General features: G+C 46.4%; 1 protein-coding gene across 1 annotated transcript in view; it reads right to left on the bottom strand.

Annotated features, from left to right (window-relative positions):
- The window catches only part of LOC119956766 (sorting nexin-1-like), a 37,729-nt gene extending 16,507 nt beyond the window's left edge, over positions 1-21,222 (bottom strand). Inside the window, exons 1-7 of the mRNA XM_038784146.1 lie at positions 21,071-21,222; positions 10,715-10,814; positions 9,110-9,237; positions 7,797-7,872; positions 3,881-3,924; positions 3,424-3,565; positions 2,572-2,650 (exon numbers count right to left, since the gene is read on the bottom strand). Coding sequence (XP_038640074.1) covers positions 2,572-2,650; positions 3,424-3,565; positions 3,881-3,924; positions 7,797-7,872; positions 9,110-9,237; positions 10,715-10,814; positions 21,071-21,160 — 659 coding nt within the window. The 5' untranslated portion in view covers positions 21,161-21,222. The remainder of the gene's footprint in view (positions 1-2,571; positions 2,651-3,423; positions 3,566-3,880; positions 3,925-7,796; positions 7,873-9,109; positions 9,238-10,714; positions 10,815-21,070) is intronic.
- Between the last annotated feature and the right edge of the window lie 1,144 nt (positions 21,223-22,366).

Below are 22,366 nucleotides of genomic sequence, written 5' to 3'. Positions count from 1 at the left end.
GACTAGCCATGATAAATTGCCTCTGGATGGGATTGCGGGGATAGGGCGGAGCTCTTTAAGAGGGTGGGGCAGACTTGATAGGCTGAATGGCCTCCCTCTGCACTGTAGAGATTCTATGATTCTATAAGGCCAGAAGTGGGGATGTTCGCTGATGACCCACAATGTTCAGCCATTGGCGACTCCTCAGACACTGAAGCAGTCCATGTCCGAATGCAGCAAGACCTGGACAATATCCAGGCTTGAGCTTACAAGTGGCAAGTTACATTTGCGCCACACAAGTGCCAGACAATGAGCATTACCAACACTGAATCCCCCACAATCTGCATCCTGGGGCTTACCATTGATCAGAAACTGAACTGAACTAGCCATATTAATACTAGGCTACCAGGGCGGGTCAAAGGTGGGTCACCTCCTGACCCCCCAAAAGCCTGTCCACCATCTACAAGACACAAATCAGGAAAACACTCTTCACTTGCCTGGATGAGTACAGCTCCAACACAAGACGCTCAACACCGTCCAATACAAAACAGCCCACTTGATTACTACCCCTTCCGCAAATATTCAATCCCTCAACCACCGACAGTGGCAGCTCTGTGCACCATCTACCAGATGCACTGCAAGGCTCCTTAGGCTGCACTATCCAAACTCACGACCACTACCGTCTAGAAGGACAAGAGCAGCAGATACCCGTGAACCTCACCACCTGGAGGTTCCCTTGCAAGTCACTCACCACCCTGACTTGGAAATATATCGGCCATTCCTTCACTGTCGCTGGTGAAAATCCTGAACTCCCTCCCAAATAGCATGTGGGACTGCAGTGGTTCAAGAAGGCAACTTCTCCAGGGCAACTAAGGGAAAGCAATAAATCCTGGCCTAGCCAGCAACACCCAAATCCCAAACAAATTTTGTTTTTAGTTGGGAAAACACTACAATCTATGTCAAAAATGATGTACTAACAGGACACTTGGAAAATGTCAATGGGATTAGACATGGATTTATGAAAAGGAAATGTTTGATAAACCTAGTAGTTTTTTTGAGGATGCAACTAGTAGAATAGATAAGGGTGAACCAGTAGATATGGTGTATGCGGATTTTCAGAAAGCTCTTGATAAAGTCTCACGTAAGAGGTTAGTGCGCAAAATTACTGCTCACGGGATTGGGGGGGGGGGTTAATATATTGACATGGATTAAGAATTGGTTAGCAGGCTGGAAACGAGAGTAGGAACGAATGGGTCTTTTCCCAGGGGGCAGGCGATGGCTGGTGTCCCGCAGGGATCAATGCTTGGGCCCCAGCATTCTGCGATGCGTATGTTAATGATTTGGATGAGGGAACCAATTGTAATATTTCCAAGTTTGCTGACAACTTCAAACTTGATGGGAATGGGGAATGTGAGTGGTGAGGCTTCAAGGTGATTGACACAAGTTGAGTGAGTGGGCAAATACATGGTAGATACAGTACAACGTGGATTAAAAATTGAAGTTATCCACTTCTGACAGAGAAACAGAATGGCACCATTTAAATGGTGATAGATTGGGAAATGTTAGAAAGGCAAACGGTATGTTAGCCTTCATTGCAAGAGGTCTGGAGTAAAGGAGCAAGGATATCTCACTGCAGCTGGAAAGGGACTTTGCAGTAGTGGGTGCAGTTTTGGTCTCCTTATCCAAGAAAGGATAAACATGCCATAGTGGGAGTGCAGTGAATGTTCACCAGACAGATTCCTGGGGTGGCAGGATTGTCGTAGGAGTAGCGACTGGCTCAACTGGGCCTGTATTCACTGGGATTTAGAAGAATGAGGGGGGATTGCACTGAGACAGGGCCGGACAGACTGGATGCAGCGATGTTGTTTCCTCTGACTGGAGAGTCTAGAAAGAGGTCACAGTTCCAGGATACAGCGCAGGCCATTTAGGACTGAGATATGGACAAAACTTCTTCACTCAAGAGGGTAGTGAACCTGTGGAATTCTATACCACAATAGGCTGGGGGGACTGAATATCTTTAAGAAGAAAATCGAAAGATTTCTAAACTCTAAAAGGTGTCAAGGGATATGGAGTCAAGATGGAGGATCAGCCTGATCGTAATGAATGGTACAGTCTCAAACAGCCAAATGGCTTCTTCCTGCTCCCTTTTTCTATGTCTCTACACATAAAGCTATTTCAGTCCAGTTCATTAGCAGAGATTTCTGGGGACCCGTGTCCAGCAGAATGCTCCTGGCCATTTGCAGTTAAATCCAGCAGCAGAATCAGGTGGCACCAACTTCCATCCCTGCAGCAACCATCTCAAACCCCAATCTCGGCCACTGACTGCACCAAGGAGAATGTCAAAGTCAATTTTTTCCCCGGATCACAAGAAAGAGTAGGCCATTCAGCCCTTCGAGTCTGCTCTGCCATTCAATAAGATCATGATCGATCCGACTGTGGGCCTTAACTCGACTTCCCTGCTTATTCCCCATGACACTTGACTTTCCTGTCAATCAAAAACCTTTCTATATTAAATATCTTGATATATAAATGCTGGTCGATGAAGCTATACTGTACCTTCTTTAACTTCCACCAATTCCTTTCCATACTCACCTTTCTAATGCAGCTCGCCTGCGCTCAAGGAACTCAGCAGAGGAGGAATCTTCCTTCCCAACTTTCACTTTGGTCATACCTGACCCAAAGAGAATCCATGATTAGAAATTGTATTGGGGAAAACCAGAGTGATGGTGGAGAAATTAATTTGTTGGCCGTTGAGGTTTGTGTTAGTCAGGGGAAAGGGGCTTTAATAAAGAGATTCCCAGACACCATTAAATTTGGATATTACCAATGACAATATTGCAATTTGAAAGAAATAGAAGGTGTCCATTTCAAAAGAACTGGATTTCACAAATAACATGAGCCTATTCCTAATTCTTGCTGCTCAAAGTTATTAACAGAATACAGATAAGACATTTAGGAAAATATCACGTCCAATTAGAAGCATCTTTACAAACCTCCCTGCAATTCTCTCCCCTCTCTGGAAGACTCATTTACAGCAACGTTTCTATAGCACTCAGCTGTGGGGAGAGCAACTCTTCACTCACAAGTGAAGTGGGAAGTAAAGTGAGATCCAAAACATTAACATGACTCCGCATCATATCTCAAAAAACATATTGAGGAATGTTGGGTAGCAGTGGGTGCATGGAAAACAACCAGCTGTTTGGAGAAAACTTTGGGTGCCTTGCACTTTTGTAAGTAAAATACCGAGGAGGTTTCAAACAGCACGAACTACTCCTTTAAATAAAAAGTATTATTCTTCTTCAATCCCTCCTTTCTGTACGGTGATTCCTAAAGAGCCACGGGAAACCCATTTCAGTAACTTCCGAGCCCAGTACTCTACACTCGACAAGAGGGATGAATGAAAGTGAAACGGAATGCCCATTAAATCTCTGATTCTGGTCATACCTATTAAGCTCTTCTCAGGCGGTGGAGGGACGATGAAGCCGTTCTGAGAGTGCTTTTCCGAGAGTCTGTCATATAATCCAAGAAAATCACTAAATCTTCGCCTTACACTGAAGTCCTTCCTCTTGAACATGGATAAGCTGGTCTGCAAAGTAAAACACAAAATAATAACCTCTGCAACTGTGTACACATGGCAGTACTAACCTCTGCCCCAAGATCCAGCATTGTAAAAAGATGTGAAATCCCACACCCTCACCTAAAAACAAATCACTAAAACGTCAGATAGTCATGCATTCTCTCATTGTCGAGACTACTTGCACATAAAAGTATGCACCAAGCCTTGTATCCTAAATACATGAATAGAGAACCTTTATTTAGATGGACCAGAATAGCTACATGATTCACCATGAATCGTGCACATGTCTACCACAAACGTTATCCAATCACCACTGATACATACCAAAGTGGAGACTTTGTAAGCCATGTATGCAGCCATCCCATCACCTAGTGAAATTAAAGATACAACTACAATTATTCCGGATACCATTGCTGCTGCATTATCCCCAAATATTAAACCATAAATATATAATAATGGCAGCAGGGCAGTTCTGCAGATGAGGCAACAGCAACAGTGCCCAGCAGGCTGAATACCAACTCAGAGATTTGGAATGAACAGCTGCAACCAGCTAAACAGAGCCAAAAATGTGTTTGCCCGAGGCAATTTCACCAGAACTGTGGAGACACCAACCATCGGTTCTGCATCCTGACTGATTGCCAGATCAACAGCTGCAACTCAGCCACAGATCACAGGGATAATGCCTGTTTTCCACATTGAGATAGTTGCCCTCTTGAAAAGAATACAACTAATTAATGTATGCATAACCTGCAGGTTTAGCTTGGAGAAGGGCAGGAACACAAAAATTGGGAATAATTTGTGTCTTTTTGTTTTTAAATTAAATTTTTCCAATTATGGGGCAATTTAGCGTGGCCAATCCAACTACCCGGCACATCTCTGAGTTGTGGGGGAGAGACCCACGCAGACACGGGGAGAATGTGCAAACTCCACATGGACAGTGACCCGGGGCCGGGATCGAGCCTGGGTTCTCGGCGCCTTGAGGCAGCAATATACACATCCATGTTGATTCTTTCCCCAATCACTGCCAGTTTAATGTTAACAGGAATCCTTCAACAGCTATATCAAATTCCAGACTGGTTGATCCAGCAACCCTAACACTCTTGATCCAAGAGCCAAAACTCCAGACTGGAATTTCACATTGGAAAAAGTGAGATTAATGACAAAGCCACAGTTTGCTTTCCTTTTACCCGATTCAGCTAACAGAGACCAAAGTTTGAAGAGGCATCATGGTGACAGAGAATACCATCAGATTAAAGTCAAACAGCGCCATCTGACCAATACTACAGCTGGCCCCAAGATCAGCACCAGCTTAAAACGGGTCATGTCTCTGCAAAAGACCAACACTGAGAACTAAGAAATAGTCCAAAGTTAGAGTGGTCAAAAGAAGATTGACCCCATAATTTAAAACAGGGTTTTTAGACTGCAGGACGCACGGTCACAGCATTCCTGATCACGGGAGAAGTCCCCAACGGCCGCAACCAGATTATAAATAGAACAATCCAGTCTTCCGGCCAGAAGCGGCGGCAGAGAGCAGGTCAAATGCCTGGCCCGTACACTGACGTCATGCGCCCTGTACGTCCGTGCTTTTGGCGCAAAATCACGGAGGAGAGATTCCTCCATTTTCTAGCTGCAAGCAAGCAAGCAACAGGGCTGTGGAGAACTGAAGGTGTATCGTTTTAAGCAAAGAAAACTGAATTCAGAAACAAAGCAGTGTAAAGATGATTTCTTGAGGTATGGATTTATTAGCTGTGCCAACGCAAATCAGGATGCAAAGCTCATGTGTGTTATGTGCAGGGAAGTACTGGCAAATGAAAGTTTAAAACTCTCAATACTTCAAAGGCATTTGAAGACTAAGCATGGAGCGTTGGAGAATAAACCTCGTTAAAGGATACAGCGAGAACTTAAATCAGCAGCTGAAGTCCTTCGTAGAAACATAATATTGAATGGCAAGGCAAGTGCGATTGAGAACCAAGCAGGCATTCCTGCCGCATTAAAGGTAAGTGAAAACACTGTGATGTAAAGGTCGGCTGGCATGGGTCACTAAAGTCGGCCGGTTGCTAAAAGTGGGTCCCGGGAAAAAAAGGTTTGAAAAACACGGCTTTAAAATACAAAAGGGTGATAGGATTACCACTAGAAATGACGGTGAACAATAACCCTTGGCAGTGGACCTTTTTTCTAAAAAAAGACTGGATAATCAGGGTACAAGGCTACTAGTTTCAGAATCAGAGCAAGTACACAGACCGGGGATGGTAGGTTAAATGGCCCCATGGTACTCATTTCAAATAATTAAATTGTTAAATAAATCCTTCCCCTCACTTGGTCAGTTCATTTGCTACAAATATTTTATACTCATCAGTTTGATATACAAACTGTAACCTACAACAAAAGGTGGTTAGCATTGAGCAACCACATTAATTGCCAACAAGACAAAAGCCTCTCACAGATGTTGGGCTCTGCACTGAAATACAGGAACTGTTCTCAACCACTAGTCACCCAATCACTTCCTCTCAGATCATTCCCAAATTAGGGGCCGGCAGGATTGCTTTTTTTTGACACACCCACTGACGTGTCATCACTGCTCTCCATAGCATCAAAAATAGTTCATGCCCTCGCCTAAGCAGGAGGCTCCATCTTTCAACTGAAACAGCCTGTAAGACGACATTTTAAACTTCTGAAGAAGTTCTGTCCAACAAGCACCAGAGTGACAGGTTTCCAGGCAGACAGTTACTGATGCAGGAAAGACTAAATGAAAGGCAAATATTGAATCACAATCCCAAGAGCAGCCAGCTTCCTCATATGCTGCTGTTTATACTGTGCTAAACGGTGTGTGAGATTTTATCCCCCATATTCCAAACCTTGGGAAGAGCCTGACCCCTGCTCAGAGTCTCCTCACAGTCACATGTCTTTTAAAAAAATAAATTTAGATACCTAACTCATTTTTTCCATTAAGGGGCAATTTATCGTGGCCAATCCACATAGAACATAGTGCAGAAGGAGGCCATATGGCCCATTGAGTCTGCACCGACCCACTTAAGCCCTCATTTCCACCCTATCCCCTTAACTCAATAACCCTTCCTAACCTTTTTTTTGTTGGTCACTAAGGGAATTTATCATGGCCAATCCACCTAACCTGCACGTCTTTGGACTGTGGGAGGAACCCAGAACACCCGGAGGAAACCCCCCACACACACACAGGGAGAACGTGCAGATTCCGCACAGACAGTGACCTAGCGGGGAATCGAACCTGGGACCCTGGCGTTGTGAAGCCACAGTGCTATCCACTTGTGCTACCGTGCTGCCCGACCCTGCACATCTTTGGGTTGTGGGGGCGAAACCTCACGCAAACACGGGGAGAACGTGCAAACTCCATGCGGACAGTGACCCAGAGCTGGGATTAAACCTGGGACCTCAGTGCAGTGAGGCAGCAGTGCGAACCTCTACGCCACCATGCCATCCCTCCAGTCACATCTCTTGATTGGGAACGGAGTGGAGATGTTCACCCCACAGCAAGTCGGCATCCTATCCCTGTATAGTCAGTGATTCATTAAACCGCCACCCTAAATTTTCAAAATGAAGACAGGTGGAGCCCTCAATCTACAGGAGTGCCAAAGTCAATGCCGTCAGGACGATCATGCTGCAGGGAGGAAAGGGAGATATTTTGGCACGTGGCATGGACAAATAATATCAGAACGAGGACTGGCCTCTCGGACACGCAGTGAGGGAAGCTGAGGGATAGAAATCAAAGGATAAAGATTGCTAATAGCGAGGCCAATCTTCAGAACTAGGACTGGTGAAAAAACAAGGCAAACATTCACCACTGGCTGCCGCCATTTACAGACACCATTAGAATTACAGAAAGCAAGGGCAGCACAGTGGCCTAGTGGTTAGCACAACCGCCTCACGGCGCTGAGGTCTCAGGTTCGATCCCGGCTCTGGGTCACTGTCCGTGTGAAGTTTGCACATTCTCCCAGTGTCTGCGTGGGTTCCGCCCCCACAACCCAAAAAAAATGTGCAGAGTAGGTGGATTGGCCACGCTAAATTGCCCCTTAATTGGAAAAAAAAATAATTGTGTAATCTAAATTTATAAAAAAAAAGAAAAAAAAAAATTACAGAAAGCAGCAGAGCAAGTGAATTAACCGACATTAATGACACATGATATCAAATATTTATGCTGAACACATCAATTCACTTTCCCCGAATCCAAACTAATCTTTGGCATAAATCAGGATCATTGCCTTACCCACTTTCTCTGGTTCAGTAACTGTAACTTTCATATCAAACTGATCCTCATCCTCGTCCACCACTTCCTCCTCCAGCTGCCAAAGAACGAAAGAGATGCATCACAGTCAGTATCCCAGCCAACAGATATACCAATCAATTTCAAGCATCCTTTTAAACTTCCAACGCCCAACAGAGATGAGGGAACATTTGTTTAATCAGAATGCCCGATAGAAACAGCTGTACTGCTTACTCAGAACAGTCTCCACAGTGACGCCCCAAGTGGCAGGCTGAGCCGCACAGACCCGAAAGCTCCAATTTAACACACTAGCCTATGTCAAATTAACTATTGGTAAAGAAAGTACTGCTGTTTTCCGGAAGGGAGGAAGTTTCAGCTGCTCACTATCCAGTAAACCCAGTGAAAGTAGCATCGGGGTGGATGCAGCAACTCGCTCAAATCTGTCTAGCCACAAATATAAATTGCAACTATAAAAATTCAATCAGCAAAGGCACCATGTGAATTCTAGCAAACAACGATGCATTTCAAAGTGTGCTGATAGTCGCAGGTTCAGAAACACCTTTTGCTATTACCACAGTGAATAGCTCAGGGTGCCTGTCTATCCACTTAGTGCCGCTAGAACTTGGTTCAGTGGCCAGGGCTCAGGAACACTAAAATGATATCAGAGCCTTGCACCAATGCCCTGCACTGATGAACAACCAGTGACATTTGTTCATTAAAGTGAAATTGCCCTTCACTTATAGCAGAGAAAAAACCAGGGTAAATCTAACAGCGTGCAGCACGGTAGCACAGTGGGTAGCACAGTGGCTTCACAGCTCCAGGGTCCCAGGTTTGACTCCCGGCTTGTGTCACTGTCTGTGCGGAGTCTGCGTGTTCTCCCCGTTTCTGCATGGGTTTCCTCCGGGTGCTCCAGTTTCCTCCCACAGTCCAAAGATGTGCGGGTTAGGTGGATTGGCCATGATAAATTGCCCTTAGTATCCAATAGGGTTAGGTGGAGTTACTGGGATAGGGTGAAGGCGCGGGCTTAAGTGGGTTGCTCTTTCCAAGAGCACAGTAAGAAGTCTTACACCACCAGGTTAAAATCCAACAGGTTTGTTTCAAATCACTAGCTTTCAGAGCACTGCTCCTTCCTCAGGTGAATGAAGAGGCATGTTCCAGAAACACATACAAGTCAAAGATGCAAGACAATGCTTTGAATGCGAGCATTTGCAGGTAATTAAGTCTTTACAGATCCAGAGATAGTTGAGTTAAAGGTGCAACTCTCACACCAAAGCTAGAGCTCACAACATTTGAAAGACTTCAAATTGAATCCTTACCTCTTGGTATCTTTTAATCTGGGATTGTATAGCAGCACTGGGTGGAACTGTTACTGTTACATCAGCAGCGGATTGTTTAGTCTGATTGTCATTTTGAGGGCTGTCCAGAGATAACTCCACAGTGGCTTCTGCAATGAGAAAGGATCTGCTGTAACATGCTACTGCCACACACACACACCACATTTTACAATGAAAGGGCAATTACACCAAAATACCTCCTGCGATAGACTGGAAGACTCAATCCTAATAGAACTGTCCTCATTGTGTAGCTTTTTATACCCTGTGACTCCTACAGAGCTGCTGCTCTGTCCATTTCTAGGCCTTAATTCACAGCAGAGATGCTTCTGAACTGGAACGGTAACCTCTTCCGATAGTTTTAATAGATCTCTCAACCGCAGAACGAGCTCCGCACCATACACTCTTGGCACAGCCCATCCAAAAATAAAAAGCAAGGCAGTTGTTGGTGGCACATGATCTCTGCAAGAGGCCCTCAGGGGAGTTGCATAGACCGAACTATCTTCAACCGCTTCAATGACCTCCCCTTCATTGGGTCACCTGAAGAAGGAGCCGTGCTCCGAAAGCTCGTGTTTGAAACAAACCTGTTGGACTTTAACCTGGTGTTGTAAGACTTCTTACTGTGTTCATTGGGTCAGAAGTGGGGTTGCTCACTGATGATTGCGCCTCATTTTTAAAATATAAATTTAGAGTAACCAATTCATTATTTCCAATTAAGGGGCAATTTAGCGTGGCCAATCCACCTACGCTGAAAATCTTTGGGTTGTGGGGGCGAAACCCACGCAAACACGGGGAGAATGTGCAAACTCCACATGGACAGCGACCCAGAGCTGGGATCAAACTTGGGACCTTGGCGCAGTGAGGCAGCAGGGCTAACCCACTGCGCCACCGTGCTGCCCAAAGGTTAATATTTTAAAAATCACCAACCTGGGTGCCACCACTGACCAGAAACTGAACTGGACCAGTCACATAAATACTGACGCTACAAGATTAGCTCAGAGGCTGGGTAATCCAAGCAGAGAACTCTCAGCATTGACAGACTGAAAATATGGCACAGCCATGGCCTGCTGTATAACCAGCAGAAAATCAATATGAAGGAAGCAAACTGCAATAAGGTGACTCGCAAAATTAACAAAGAGGGAGCGGGAGGGTCTGACAGAGTCCATTCACTCAATCAGGACTGACGGCATCATCAAAAAGAGGAAACTAACACTTGAGTACATCAGCCACAAGCATCATGTAAATCAATTGCAAAGCAATCCCAAGAGGTTTCCCTGTACCAGTCGGATACCAGAGTCCCCACAGGACTGGATGTTGAAGAGATTTTACAAATGGAAACAAATCTAAGATGGCGCCAGAGCGTGGCGACTCTCTGACACAGATCCTCCTCTTACATCTCCTATAACCGTACTAATTTCTTAAAACTTAATCCTAACACTTAACAGTATATTTTATGCTTGCCCTATTATATATTTTCTTTTCATTTACGGAAAGATCTGTCTGAGCTGCACACAGAACAATCCTTTTCACTGTATCTTGGTACACGTGACAATAAACAAATCCAAATCACTGAAATTTTAAACCCATTACCTGCAAAAATATCTTGCTCATCATCATTATCAGAGTGGATACCATTAGTCTTGGAGTTACTGCAGGGAGTTTTTGTGGAATCCATCTCTGAAGGGGTGGTCTAAAAAAAGACGTTAAAATTCAGTCTACAGGAGCTCGAAGCAGGAGAAAGTGACAATAAGAGTTGATACAAGCACACCCTATGGTCATCACTGATGAGGTTTGCTGCTGGAGACCCACAAATTGCCTGTTTATATCCCAACTATGGTATTACCCTCTCCCTGCACCTCTCCCAAGCAAAGCACTTATTCCACTCAGTTCAAACAGTTCAAACCTCTATTCCCTCAATTCACCTCATTAACACTGACACTCCTCACAGAACACTTTACTTGGGACCTACTGAAATAAGATTTCTAGGTTAGCAATTACAATTTGCTGACTTTTCCAAAGCAAAAACAATCTTCATATGAAAGGGTGCGACCATCTCAATCTAAAAACGTCACTTTTTATATAATCATTTTGCAGGAATGGGGGCAAGAAAGAGAAGAGGGTAAGCGAGGAGGATGGAAAAGAGAAGCACACCACACTGAGTTTTAAAAAGCAGGAAAATATGATAATACATATAGGTTAGGGTGGGAAGAAAAGAAAAGCGAAATCGATCACAATTCCAGGCACAATATTCTGCCATTAAACACCAGGAGTTTAAAAATGCCAGCCAGTCAGACATAACAAGTTTCAATTACCACCGCAACCCTGCTCAGGATATCTTCAACTGATCCACCCTAAGTATGGCAATCCTGCTAGAATAGAAAGTCTGAGGCTAGATAAAGTAACCAGGCTCTCTCCATTCCCACTACAAGCCGACACCCACTGAAATGGTAGAATAATACAAACGGAACCTGTTCGTGACAGCAGAGGGAGCCATGCTTTCAATTTAGAATACCCAATTCATTTTTTCCACTTAAGGGGCAATTTAGTGTGGCCAATCCACCTACCCTGCACATCTTTGGGTTGTGGGGGCGAAACCCACGCAAACACGGGGAGAATGTGCAAACACCACACGGACAGTGACCCAGAGCCTGGATTGAACCAGAGGGAGCCATGCTTAAGGCATCCTAGTACCCTCCTCGACAGACATAGAGAGAGTTCACGGCAGTTCCCAATCGCTCTCCCCTCACGTCAATCTGACACCAGTTGGAATGGAACTATGATTAACAGCCCGCTCAATTACAAAAAGTCATTTCAGTCAAATCATACGAATTAATTTTATAAGAACTACATTCCCACTTGGGTTTCATTTATATTGCTTAGTTAAATTAATTAGAAAAGTTGATTAGTTTCAAATGCAAAATCTGGCTGGCTGAGTTTCCAGTGATAGACTATTCGCAAAAGGAACTGCAGTGTTCAAATCGCGGAATAACCAAAACATGGAGTCTGGAGTTTGACAGCTGAAACTCGGCAAAGGATCTCAATCAGATCATCGACTTCAGGAAGCATAGCGCGGGACACACCACCTCCGGCTGCATCAATAGCTCCGAAGTGGAGATGGTCGATAGCTTTAAGTTCCGGGGGGTCACCATCACCAACAGTCTGACCTGGTCCACTCACGTTGATGCAACAGTCAGGAAAGCCCAACGACGTCTCTACTTCCTACGGAAGCTAAAAGAAATTTGGCATGTCTGCATCGACTCACACAAACGTTTACAGATGTGCGATAGAGAGCATCCTATCCGGCTGCATCACAGCCTGGTACGGCAACTGCTCGGCCCAAGATCACAAGAAACTGCAGAGTGCGGTGAACTCAGCCCAACGCATCACACAAGCTTGCCACCCCCACATTGATTCTGTCTACACCTCCCACTACCTCAGGAAGGCAGACAGCATTATCAGAGACCCCTCCCACCCAGGCATTGCCTTCTTCCAGACCCTTCCATCAGGCAGAAGGTACAGAAGTCTGAAGACCCGCACATCCAGACATAGGAACAGCTTCTTCCCCACAGCTTCTAGACTCCTCAACGACTCCCCCTCGGACTCTCTGTAAGAACACTATTCACGATGCCCTACCCTGTTCTTGCTCATGTATTTGTTTGGCCCCTTGTTCCGCACTATAACCTATCACTGTTTGTCGATGTACCATATGTCAACGTACTCTGTTGATTATTCTTTTTTGTCTACTATCTATGTACTGTGGCCACAGAAAGACATTTTTCCCTGTTTTTCGGTACATGTGACAATAAATCAAATCAAATCTACCATGAAAAAAACGTTTTCCTCCCACGGATTGAGTTTTAGATGCCCTACAATGTATGTTTATTTAAGTGATCGTTGATGACAAGACTCACCAGGAGAGAAAGTCAAATCACCTTTGGCAAGACTCGGATATATATGAACAACAATATCAAGGTAGGAAGATCAGGTTAAGATACAAAACAGTTGTGATGTAACTGAATGGTGAAATTTACTGATTGGCCTATCGGATTTGGATATGGGATGTCAAGGATGAAGAATGGAAATTCAGACAGACAACAGGTATTATTTTAACAATGATAGAACACGATTTGAGTTTGGCTGTGCTCACTGCTGTAAGGTACATCCTCACAGTACACCCAAATGTAAAGCTTCACTACTGTACACAGGCCACTAACTGGTCAACTCCCTCTCATTGAAGATGGCTGGCAGGGAGATTCCCACACTGGTACAGTATCATTTGTAAGGTTTGTGCGGAGGCACTTTATTCGTGCAAAGTAGCTGACTGTGATACTTGATGGAATAGGGGCAGCAGTGGGTTAGCCCTGCTGCCTTACGGCGCCGAGGTCCCAGGTTCGATCCCGGCTCTGGGTCACTGTCCATGTGGAGTTTGCACATTCTCCCCGTGTCTGCGTGGGTTTCGCCCCCACAACCCAAAGATGTGCAGGGTAGGTGGATTGGCCACGCTAAATTGCCCCTTAATTTAAAAAAAAGAAATACTTGATAGAATAGTTGAGGACTAGAACAGAACAGGAAGATCTTGGGTTCAATGCTGGGCCTGAGCTGAATTTGCTGACCACAAGCAAAGAAGCAGGAGGCAGCTTGCTTTTGCTCCTCTTGCACCATAATGTTTACAACCCGATCATTTGCAGCAACTCAAAGTGTCAATCATACGGCTCAGAAAGAGTTTAAAAGAAATTTAGAGTACCCAATTATTTTTTTTCAATTAAGAGGCAATTTAGTGTGGCCAATCCACCTACCCTGCACATCTTTGGGTTGTGAGGGTGAGACCCACGCAGACACGAGGAGAATGTGCAAACTCCACACAGACAGCGACCCAGAGCCGGGATTGAACCCAGGTCCTCAGCGCAGTGAGGCATCAGTGCTAACCACTGTGTCACCTTGCCGCCCTCTGCTCAGAAAGAGTTAATTCAACTCACTGTCTTGCGTCGAGCTATCTGGTTCTTTTTCAGGAAAAATTCATTTTACGGGATGTGGGCATTGCTGACTCGCCCCGCATTCACTGCACATCCCTAGTTGCCCTTCAGAAGGTGGTGGTGAGCAGCCTTCTTGAATCGCTGCAGTTCTCGGGTGTAGGTACATCCACAGTGCTGTTAGGGAGGGAGTTCCAGGATTTTGCCCCAGTGACAGTGAAGGAACGCCAGATATATTTCCAAGTCGAGGTGGTGAGTGTATTGGAGGGGAACATCCAGGTGGTGGGGTTCCCAGGTATCTGCTGCTCTTGTCCTTCTAGATGGTAGTGGTCGTGGGTTTGGAAGGTGCTGCCTAAGGAACCTTGGTGAGTTCCTGCAGTGCATTTTGTAGATGGTGTACACGGCTGCCGCTGTTCATCAATGGTGGAGGGTTTGAATGTTTGTGGAAGGGGAACCAATCAAGTGGAGCTGCTTTGTCCTGGATGGTGTCGAGCTTCTTGTGTTGTTGGAAGCTACACTCATCATCCAGGCAAGTGGAATGAATTCCATCACACTCCTGACTTGTCCTTTGTAGATGGTGGACAGGCTTTTTTGGGGGGGGAGGGGGGGGGAAACCTTTGACCTGCCCTGGTAGCCAATGCATTAATGTGGCTAAACCAGTTCAGTTTCTGATCAATGATAACCCCCAGGATGATGATGATCGTGGGCGATTCACCGATGGTAATGACATTGAATGGCAAGGGGCAGTGGTTAGATCCTCTCTTGTAGGAGATGGTCATTGCTTGGCACTTGTGTGGCGCTAATGTAACTTGCCACTGGTCAGCCCCAAGCCTGGATATTGTCCAGGTCTTGCTGCATTTGGGCACGGAATGCTTCATTATCTAAAGAGTCGCGCATGATGTTGAATATCTGCCAGCATCCCTACTTCTAACCTTATGATGGAAGGAGAGTCATTGCTGAAGCAGCTGAAGGTGGTTGGGCCTAGGACACCACCCTGAGAAATTCCTGCAGTGATGTCCTGGAGCTGAGATGATTAACCTACAACCACCACAACCATCTTCCTTTGTGCCAGGTATGACTCCAACCAGCGGAGAGATTTCCCCCCCCCGCACCCGATTCCCATCGACTCCAGTTTAGCTAGGGCTCCTTGATGACATACTCGGTCAAATGAAATGAAAAAAATGAAAATCGCTTATTGTCACGAGTAGGCTGCAATGAAGTTACTGTGAAAAGCCCCTAGTCGCCACATTCCAGCACCTGTCCGGGGAGGCTGGTACGGGAATGCTGGTACGGGAATCGAACCGTGCTGCTGGCCTGTGGTCTACTTTAAAAGCCAGCGATTTAGCCCAGTGAGCTAAACCAGCCCCTTGGTTGTCATGGGGAGCCACTCTCATCTCTGGCATTCAGCTCTTTTATCCATGTTTGAACCAAGGCTTTAATTTTTTTAATATAAATTTAGAGTACCCAATTCATTTTTTGCAATTAAGGGGCAATGTAGCGCAGCCATTCCACCTGCCCTGCAGATCTTTGGGTTGTGGGGGTGAAACCCACGCAAACACGGGAAGAATGTGCAAACTCCACATGGACAGTGACCCAGAGCCGGGATCGAACCTGGGACCTTGGCACCGTGATGCAGCAGAGCTAACCCACTGCGCCACCGTGCTACCCACGAACCAAGGCTGTAATGAGGTCAGGAGCTGAGTGATCGTGGCGGAACCCAAACTGAGCATCCGTGAGCAGGTTATTGCTGAGTAGTGCCACTTCTTAGCACTGTTGATGACTTCTTCCATCACCCTGATGATGCAGATTAAGGCCACAATTGGCTGGGTTGGATTTGTCCGTTTCTTGTGTACAAGACACGCCTGGGCAATTTTCCACATTGCCATGTAGATGCCAGTGTTGTAGCTGTACACGAACAGCTTGGCTATGTGTGCAGCACGTTCTGGAACACAAGTCTTCAGTACTATTGCCGGAATATTGTCAGAGTCCATAGCCTACACAGTATCCAGTGCTTTCAGCCATTTCCTGATATCACGGAGAGTGATCATATTGGCTGAAGATTGATATGTGATCGAATCATAAGAATCCCTACAGTGCAGGAGGAAGCCATTTGGTCCATCGAGTCTGCACTGATCCTCTGAAAGAGAGCCCTACCCACTCCCCCCGCAGGTAACCAGCAGGAGGTTTACTTGCCCATGTTTGACCTGAAGCCATGAGACTTCATGGGGTCCAGAGTCGATGTTGAGGACTCCCAGGGCAACTCCCTCCCGACTGTATACCACTGTGCCGCCACCTCTGCTGGGTCTGTCCTGCTGGAGAGACAGGACATACCCATGAACGACATCAAAGTGGTGTCAGAGATATAGTCACAGAATCATACCTTAGACAATGATTATGGCAGGTTGTATGAGACAGCTTTGCCCAGGCCTCCAGGTGTCCGTAAGAAGGACTTTGCAAGGTCGTCAGGACTGGGTTTGCTGTTGCTGTTTCTGGTGCCTGGGTCAATGCCGGGTAGTCTGTCTGGTTTCATTCTTTTATTCCTGTTTCTGTAGCAATTTCCCCCCAATAGTCTTGTAAAAATCCCTTTCAAATACCTATCTATCTAATTCCCTTTTGGACCAGTTTCCACCACCTTTTCACATCACATCTCACTTTATAAGAAACATCTCCTCTATGGTTGTTTTGAATAATCACCGTAAATCGGTGCTCTCTGATTAACAATCTTCCTACCATTGGAACCAGTTTCTCCTGAGTTACTCTATCAAAACCATTCATAACTCTAAAGATTTCAAATCGCCTCTTAACCTTCTCCGCTCCAAGGAGAGCAAGCCCAGTTTCTCCAGGCCATCCACAGCACAGCAGTTTCCACGAGAGTAAATATCCCCTGCACCCTCTCTAAGACTTTGACATTGTCCCCAAAGTGTGCTACCCAGAATAAAAATAGGATTTGATCTGATGTGATGCTGACTGTGGTCAAACAGCTCATCAACAATCACCAGCAGAGCAGACAAGTTGAAACAATTTGAGTAAGGTAGCAAAGTGTGGCTACTGACCACGAAACCCTGGCTCCAGGGAAGACAGAGAAACAAGGAACGTGTACAGATTTTACAAATTAGCCAAACGTACATTACAGTCATGCACACACAGCAGCTTCCCCTACATTACACCAAGATTCATAGTTGCTTTAATTACAATTAAAATGTAAAACATCTGTACAGGCCAGACCTGACGAGAAGGAATGTTAAACGATCAATGCCAACACCATATCTCCTAAGATTGGTGCCTAGATTCAGCCCCTTCAACACAGCCGAGAGCTAATTTTGAAAGAACAGCAAGGGAAAATTCCAGTTAAACGCATGTTCTTTGGATCATTTTAAAATATCACATAGAAAGATCTCTCTCCAAAGGAGTCAAATATGTAGCACAGCTCTAGCCATTGGTAAGATTGAGGCCCTGTCAACCATAGTTAAACTTCAAGACTTTTGAGTGGACTAAGATCAGCAAAGCCTCTGAATGTATCTCCGCATACCGACACTCTAGTGCATGATGCAGCAGGCTCTGGCAAGCAGAATTGCTCTCCCCACTTTACCAGACACACCCAAACTCTGCAATCTGGTTTCCTTTAAAATCTGAAATAAAATATAACATAGGCCTGTATAATTCACGCAAATTTCCACAATGGGAAGCATGCAGTACCATTCCCGTACCAGCCTCGCCGAACAGGCGCCGGAATGTGGCGACTAGGAGCTTTTCACAGTAACTTCATTGAAGCCTACTTGTGACAATAAGCGATTTTCATTTTCATTTCAGTATGAAATACAAAAGGAATACAGGTTCTCTGCAAAGCCAAATGTGACTATTTGCAAATATAGGGGTTTGCTTTCAGTAATGTTCAAAGAGAAAGTGGGGAGGGAACACATTCCTCCCAACGCCCAACTCTGGTGCCTGATAAGATTCCCTTCCTTATATAGTAGCACTATTTTTTTTAAATCCTGGACTCTCCTCCTAACAGTACACAGGGTGCACACCACATGAACTGCACCAACCTTTGGGCAGCATGGTAGCACAAGTGGATAGCACTGTGGCTTCACAGCGCCAGGGTCCTAGGTTCGATTTCCCGCTGGGTCACTGTCTGTGTGGAGTCTGCACATTCTTCCCGTCTCTGCGTGGGTTTCCTCCGGGTGCTCCGGTTTCCTCCCACAGTCCAAAGACGTGCAGGTTAGGTGGACTGGCCATGATAAATTGCCCTTAGTGTCTAAAAAGGTTAGGACGGGTTATTGGGTTACGGGGAAGTGGTGGGCTTAAGTGGGTTGGTGCAGACTTGATGGGCCAAATGGCCTCCTTCTGCACTGTATGTTCTATGACTGCAGGGGTTCACGGTGGCTCATCACCACCTTTGGGGGCAATTAGGGATAGGCAATAAACACTGGCCTAGCCAGCGATGCCAACATCCTGTGAAAGAAAATGACCAGGTCCTTGGATTTCTTAGCCAGCGAGAGAAAGCAACTCTTCCCGAGATAGAGGCACAGTGGGAATGTCACCGGACTAGTAATCTAGAGGCTCAGGTTAATGCTCTGGGGATATGGGTTCAATTTATCATGGTCAGTCCACCTAACCTGCACGTCTTTGGACTGTGGGAGGAAACCGGAGCACCCGGAGGAAACCCACGCAGAGACGGGGATATGGGTTCAAACCTCATCACGGCAGCTGGTGTTTAATTAATAAACCTGCGATTGAAAGCTAGTTTCAGTAAAGTTAACCATAAAACCCATCATTGATTATTGTAAAAACCTGGTTCACTACTGTCCTTTAGTGAAGGAAATCTGCCATCCCGCCTCCTCTGTCCTACATGTGAATCCAGACTCTCCAGTGGAAATGTCTTCAGTCCAACAGAATAAATGCTGGTCTTTCTCGCGAAGCCCACATACCGTAGAACAGAGAAGCTGGCAATACTGGCTACAAGTTCCATCAGTCATAATCCCATATCCCAATTAATGTAACATCCTATTTTTATAAGTTATTAGCGGTTTTCTCAGCGGTTTAGCTGAAACACATTGATCACTGGACAGAGTCAGCGGCCTGGGGCAAATTCCCACTCCTCTCAACCTAGATTCCACAGCAATGTTTGCACAAACAGCTACAGCAGAATTAAGTGTGATTGTTACTGGACGAATGATCCGAGGGCAGAGTTCAATGACCTAAATGAGATTTGGGAAATTTAAGCTAATTAAATAAATCTGCAATGAAAACCGGTCTCAATTAAGGTGAATGGGTTGTCAGAAAATCCCACCTAGTTCACAAAGGAGGCGATTGCCCCGGCAAAGGCGGCAGTGACGAAGATGTGGGTCGAGGTGGGGGAGCTAGGAAAGAATCTTTTTTTAAAAATAAATGTTAAAGTACCCAATTCATTTTTTCCAATTAAGGGACAATTTAGCATGGCCAATCCACCTACCCTGCACATCTTTGGGTTGTGGGGGTGAAACCCATGTAAACACAGGGAGAATGTGCAAACTCCACACGGACAGTGACCCGGGGCTGGGATCAAACCTGGGACTTTGGCGCTGTGAGGCAGCAGAGCTAACCCACTGCGTCATCGTGCTGCCTTGCAAGGAGAGAAGTTGAAGGACAGAGAGAAGCCGGCAGTACTGGCTACAAGTTTCAAACCTCACCTGCAGCACAGCGACCAGTTTATCTTGATGGGTGAGGAACTGTGGAGGGTGGCAGAGGTCAACTAAGGTCCCAGGTGTTTCATTCAGGGTTTGATAGTAGGGCCCAGGGGTTGGCGATATTGGTGGGGAAGAGGGTGAGGTTTCAGATGAAAAAGGTGGTGGTGGATCAAAGGGGCAGTTAGGTGATAGTGATGGGTGTGCTGGAGGGAAGGTTGGTAGTGCTGGTGAGCATATATGGCCCCAATTAGGATGATGCACGGTTGGTGAAGAGAGCATTGGGTGCCATCCCACGCAAACACGGAGTGTGTGCAAACTCCACACGGGCAGTGACCCAGAGCCTGTGATTGAACCTGGGACCTCGACGCCATGAGATAGCAGTGCTAACCACTGCACCACCATGCTGCCCCAAAGAACTTTTTCAGGGAACTTAGCCAAGGAATTCAGATTGCTGAAGCTAGGGGCCCAACTCAAAGAGAAAATTCCTCACATCTCTCTTCACAACAGTGTTTCTACTACCAAAATGGCATCTCAACGAACTTTGGACCAAGATGCAGATGTTCGCCATTCAGTCCATCAACCCTGCTCCACTATTCAATGAGATCGTGGTTGATCTGATATTATCAACTCCACTTTACCAACTAAACACCTTACACTGATTAAAAATGTCTGTCTCAGACCCCCCCCCAAACACACAGACCTGCAAACCCCCACCCCACCCACCATCACACACACACACACACACACAGACCTGCAAACCCCCACCCCACACAGACCTGCAAACCCCCACCCCACCCACAGACCTGCAAACACCCACCACACACACAGAGACCTGCAAACCCCCCCCCCCCCACACACACACACAGACCTGCAAACCCCCACCCCACACACCGACCTGCAAATCCCCACCCCACCCACCCACCCACCCACCCAGACCTGCAAACCCCCACCACACACACACACACAGACCTGCAAACACCCCCCCCCCCCACACACACAGAGACCTGCAAACCCCCCCCCCCACACACACACACACAGACCTGCAAACCCCCACCCCACACACCGACCTGCAAACACCCACCACACACACAGACCTGCAACCCCCCCCCACACACACACACAGACAGACCTGCAAACCCCCACCCCACACACCGACCTGCAAATCCCCACCCCACACACACATACACATACACAGACCTGCAAACCCCCACACACACACACACACACACAGAGAGAGAGAGAGAGACCTGCAAACACCCGCCCAGCCCGCTTCCCAAATCCCCCGCCCCCCGGAGGCCGGGCGCACTCACGCTGCCGGTGAAGATGTCCTCCCCCTCCGTCTCCCCCTCCGTCTCGGTCTCTGACTCCAGCATCAGGGGCGGCCGCAGCTCCGCCGCCATCTTGCGCCTGACAACCGCAACAAAACTTTATTGTCCCGGCGGCCCCGCCCCTCAACAACACTTTATTGTTCCCGGGGGCGGCGGACAGGCGGCAAGGAGCCGCCCCGCGCCCGAGGGGCCGAGTGTCCGCCGCTCCCGGCCAGAGGTAAACTGTCAGCTCCCAAATCCTAGAATCCCAGAGAATCCCTCCCCCATCCCAGAGAATCCCAAATCCTAGAATCCCGAATCCCAAATCCCACAGAATCCCAATCCCACAGAATTCCCTATCCCAATCTCAAGAATCCCAATACCACAGAATTCCCTATCCCAATCTCAAGAATCCCAATACCACAGAATCCCAATACCACAGAATCCCGAATCACCTCTCCCAATCCCACAGAATCCCCTCTCCCAATCCCACAGAATCCCCTCTCCCAATCCCACAGAATCCCCTCTCCCAATCCCACAGAATTCCAATCCCACAGAATCCCAAATCCCACAGAATCCCAATCCCACAGAATCCCAACCCCACAGAATTCCCTCTCCCAATCCCACGGAATTCCCAATCCCAATCTCAAGAATCCCAATCCCAGAGAATCCCGAATCCCCTCTCCCAATTCCACAGAATATCCCAGACTCCCCTCCAAAAATTCTCCTTTAGATTCAATCCTCACCACCACACCACATCAGTACACGACCTTCTTTATTGCGTACCCTCCGTCATCCTCAATCTGACTTTGTGATATGAATCTACTTCATAAACCTTATTGCTAATGTGTCCTTCTAACAAATCCCATTCCACTATTAATGCCTTGTGGTCCATAAATTGGTCAATGCCCAATCCGCTCATTCATTAAAGAGATGGTGATGCACTTTTTCATGTTTCTGAACAGGGACCACGGTTTTAACACCCACTCTAACAGTTTGTGGACTTAAATTCTGCTCCTTAAAATCTGGAATTGAAAGCACCAAATTGTTGTCTAAAAGGATGACCATCCGGTTCACGAATGTCCTTTAGGAAAATAAATCTGCTGTTGTGAACGCAGTTTGACCAAGGTCAACAGAAGTTGGCAGTTAATGACTCTTTCAGGACCAGCAAGGCACACAGTTGGGGCAACTAAAGACAGGCAATAAGAATTGGCCTTACATTCTGAGAATTGGTTTTGTTTTGCTCCATCTCATTCTTGACGATATTCATCCTTCAGGAAAGGCAAGATCATCAACTCT

This window comes from Scyliorhinus canicula, chromosome 24, assembly GCF_902713615.1.
Source record: "Scyliorhinus canicula chromosome 24, sScyCan1.1, whole genome shotgun sequence".
In the NCBI taxonomy this organism is placed as follows: Eukaryota; Metazoa; Chordata; class Chondrichthyes; order Carcharhiniformes; family Scyliorhinidae; genus Scyliorhinus; species Scyliorhinus canicula.
Note: the sequence above shows the minus strand (reverse complement) of the source record. Positions and strands in the feature narration are given on the sequence as shown.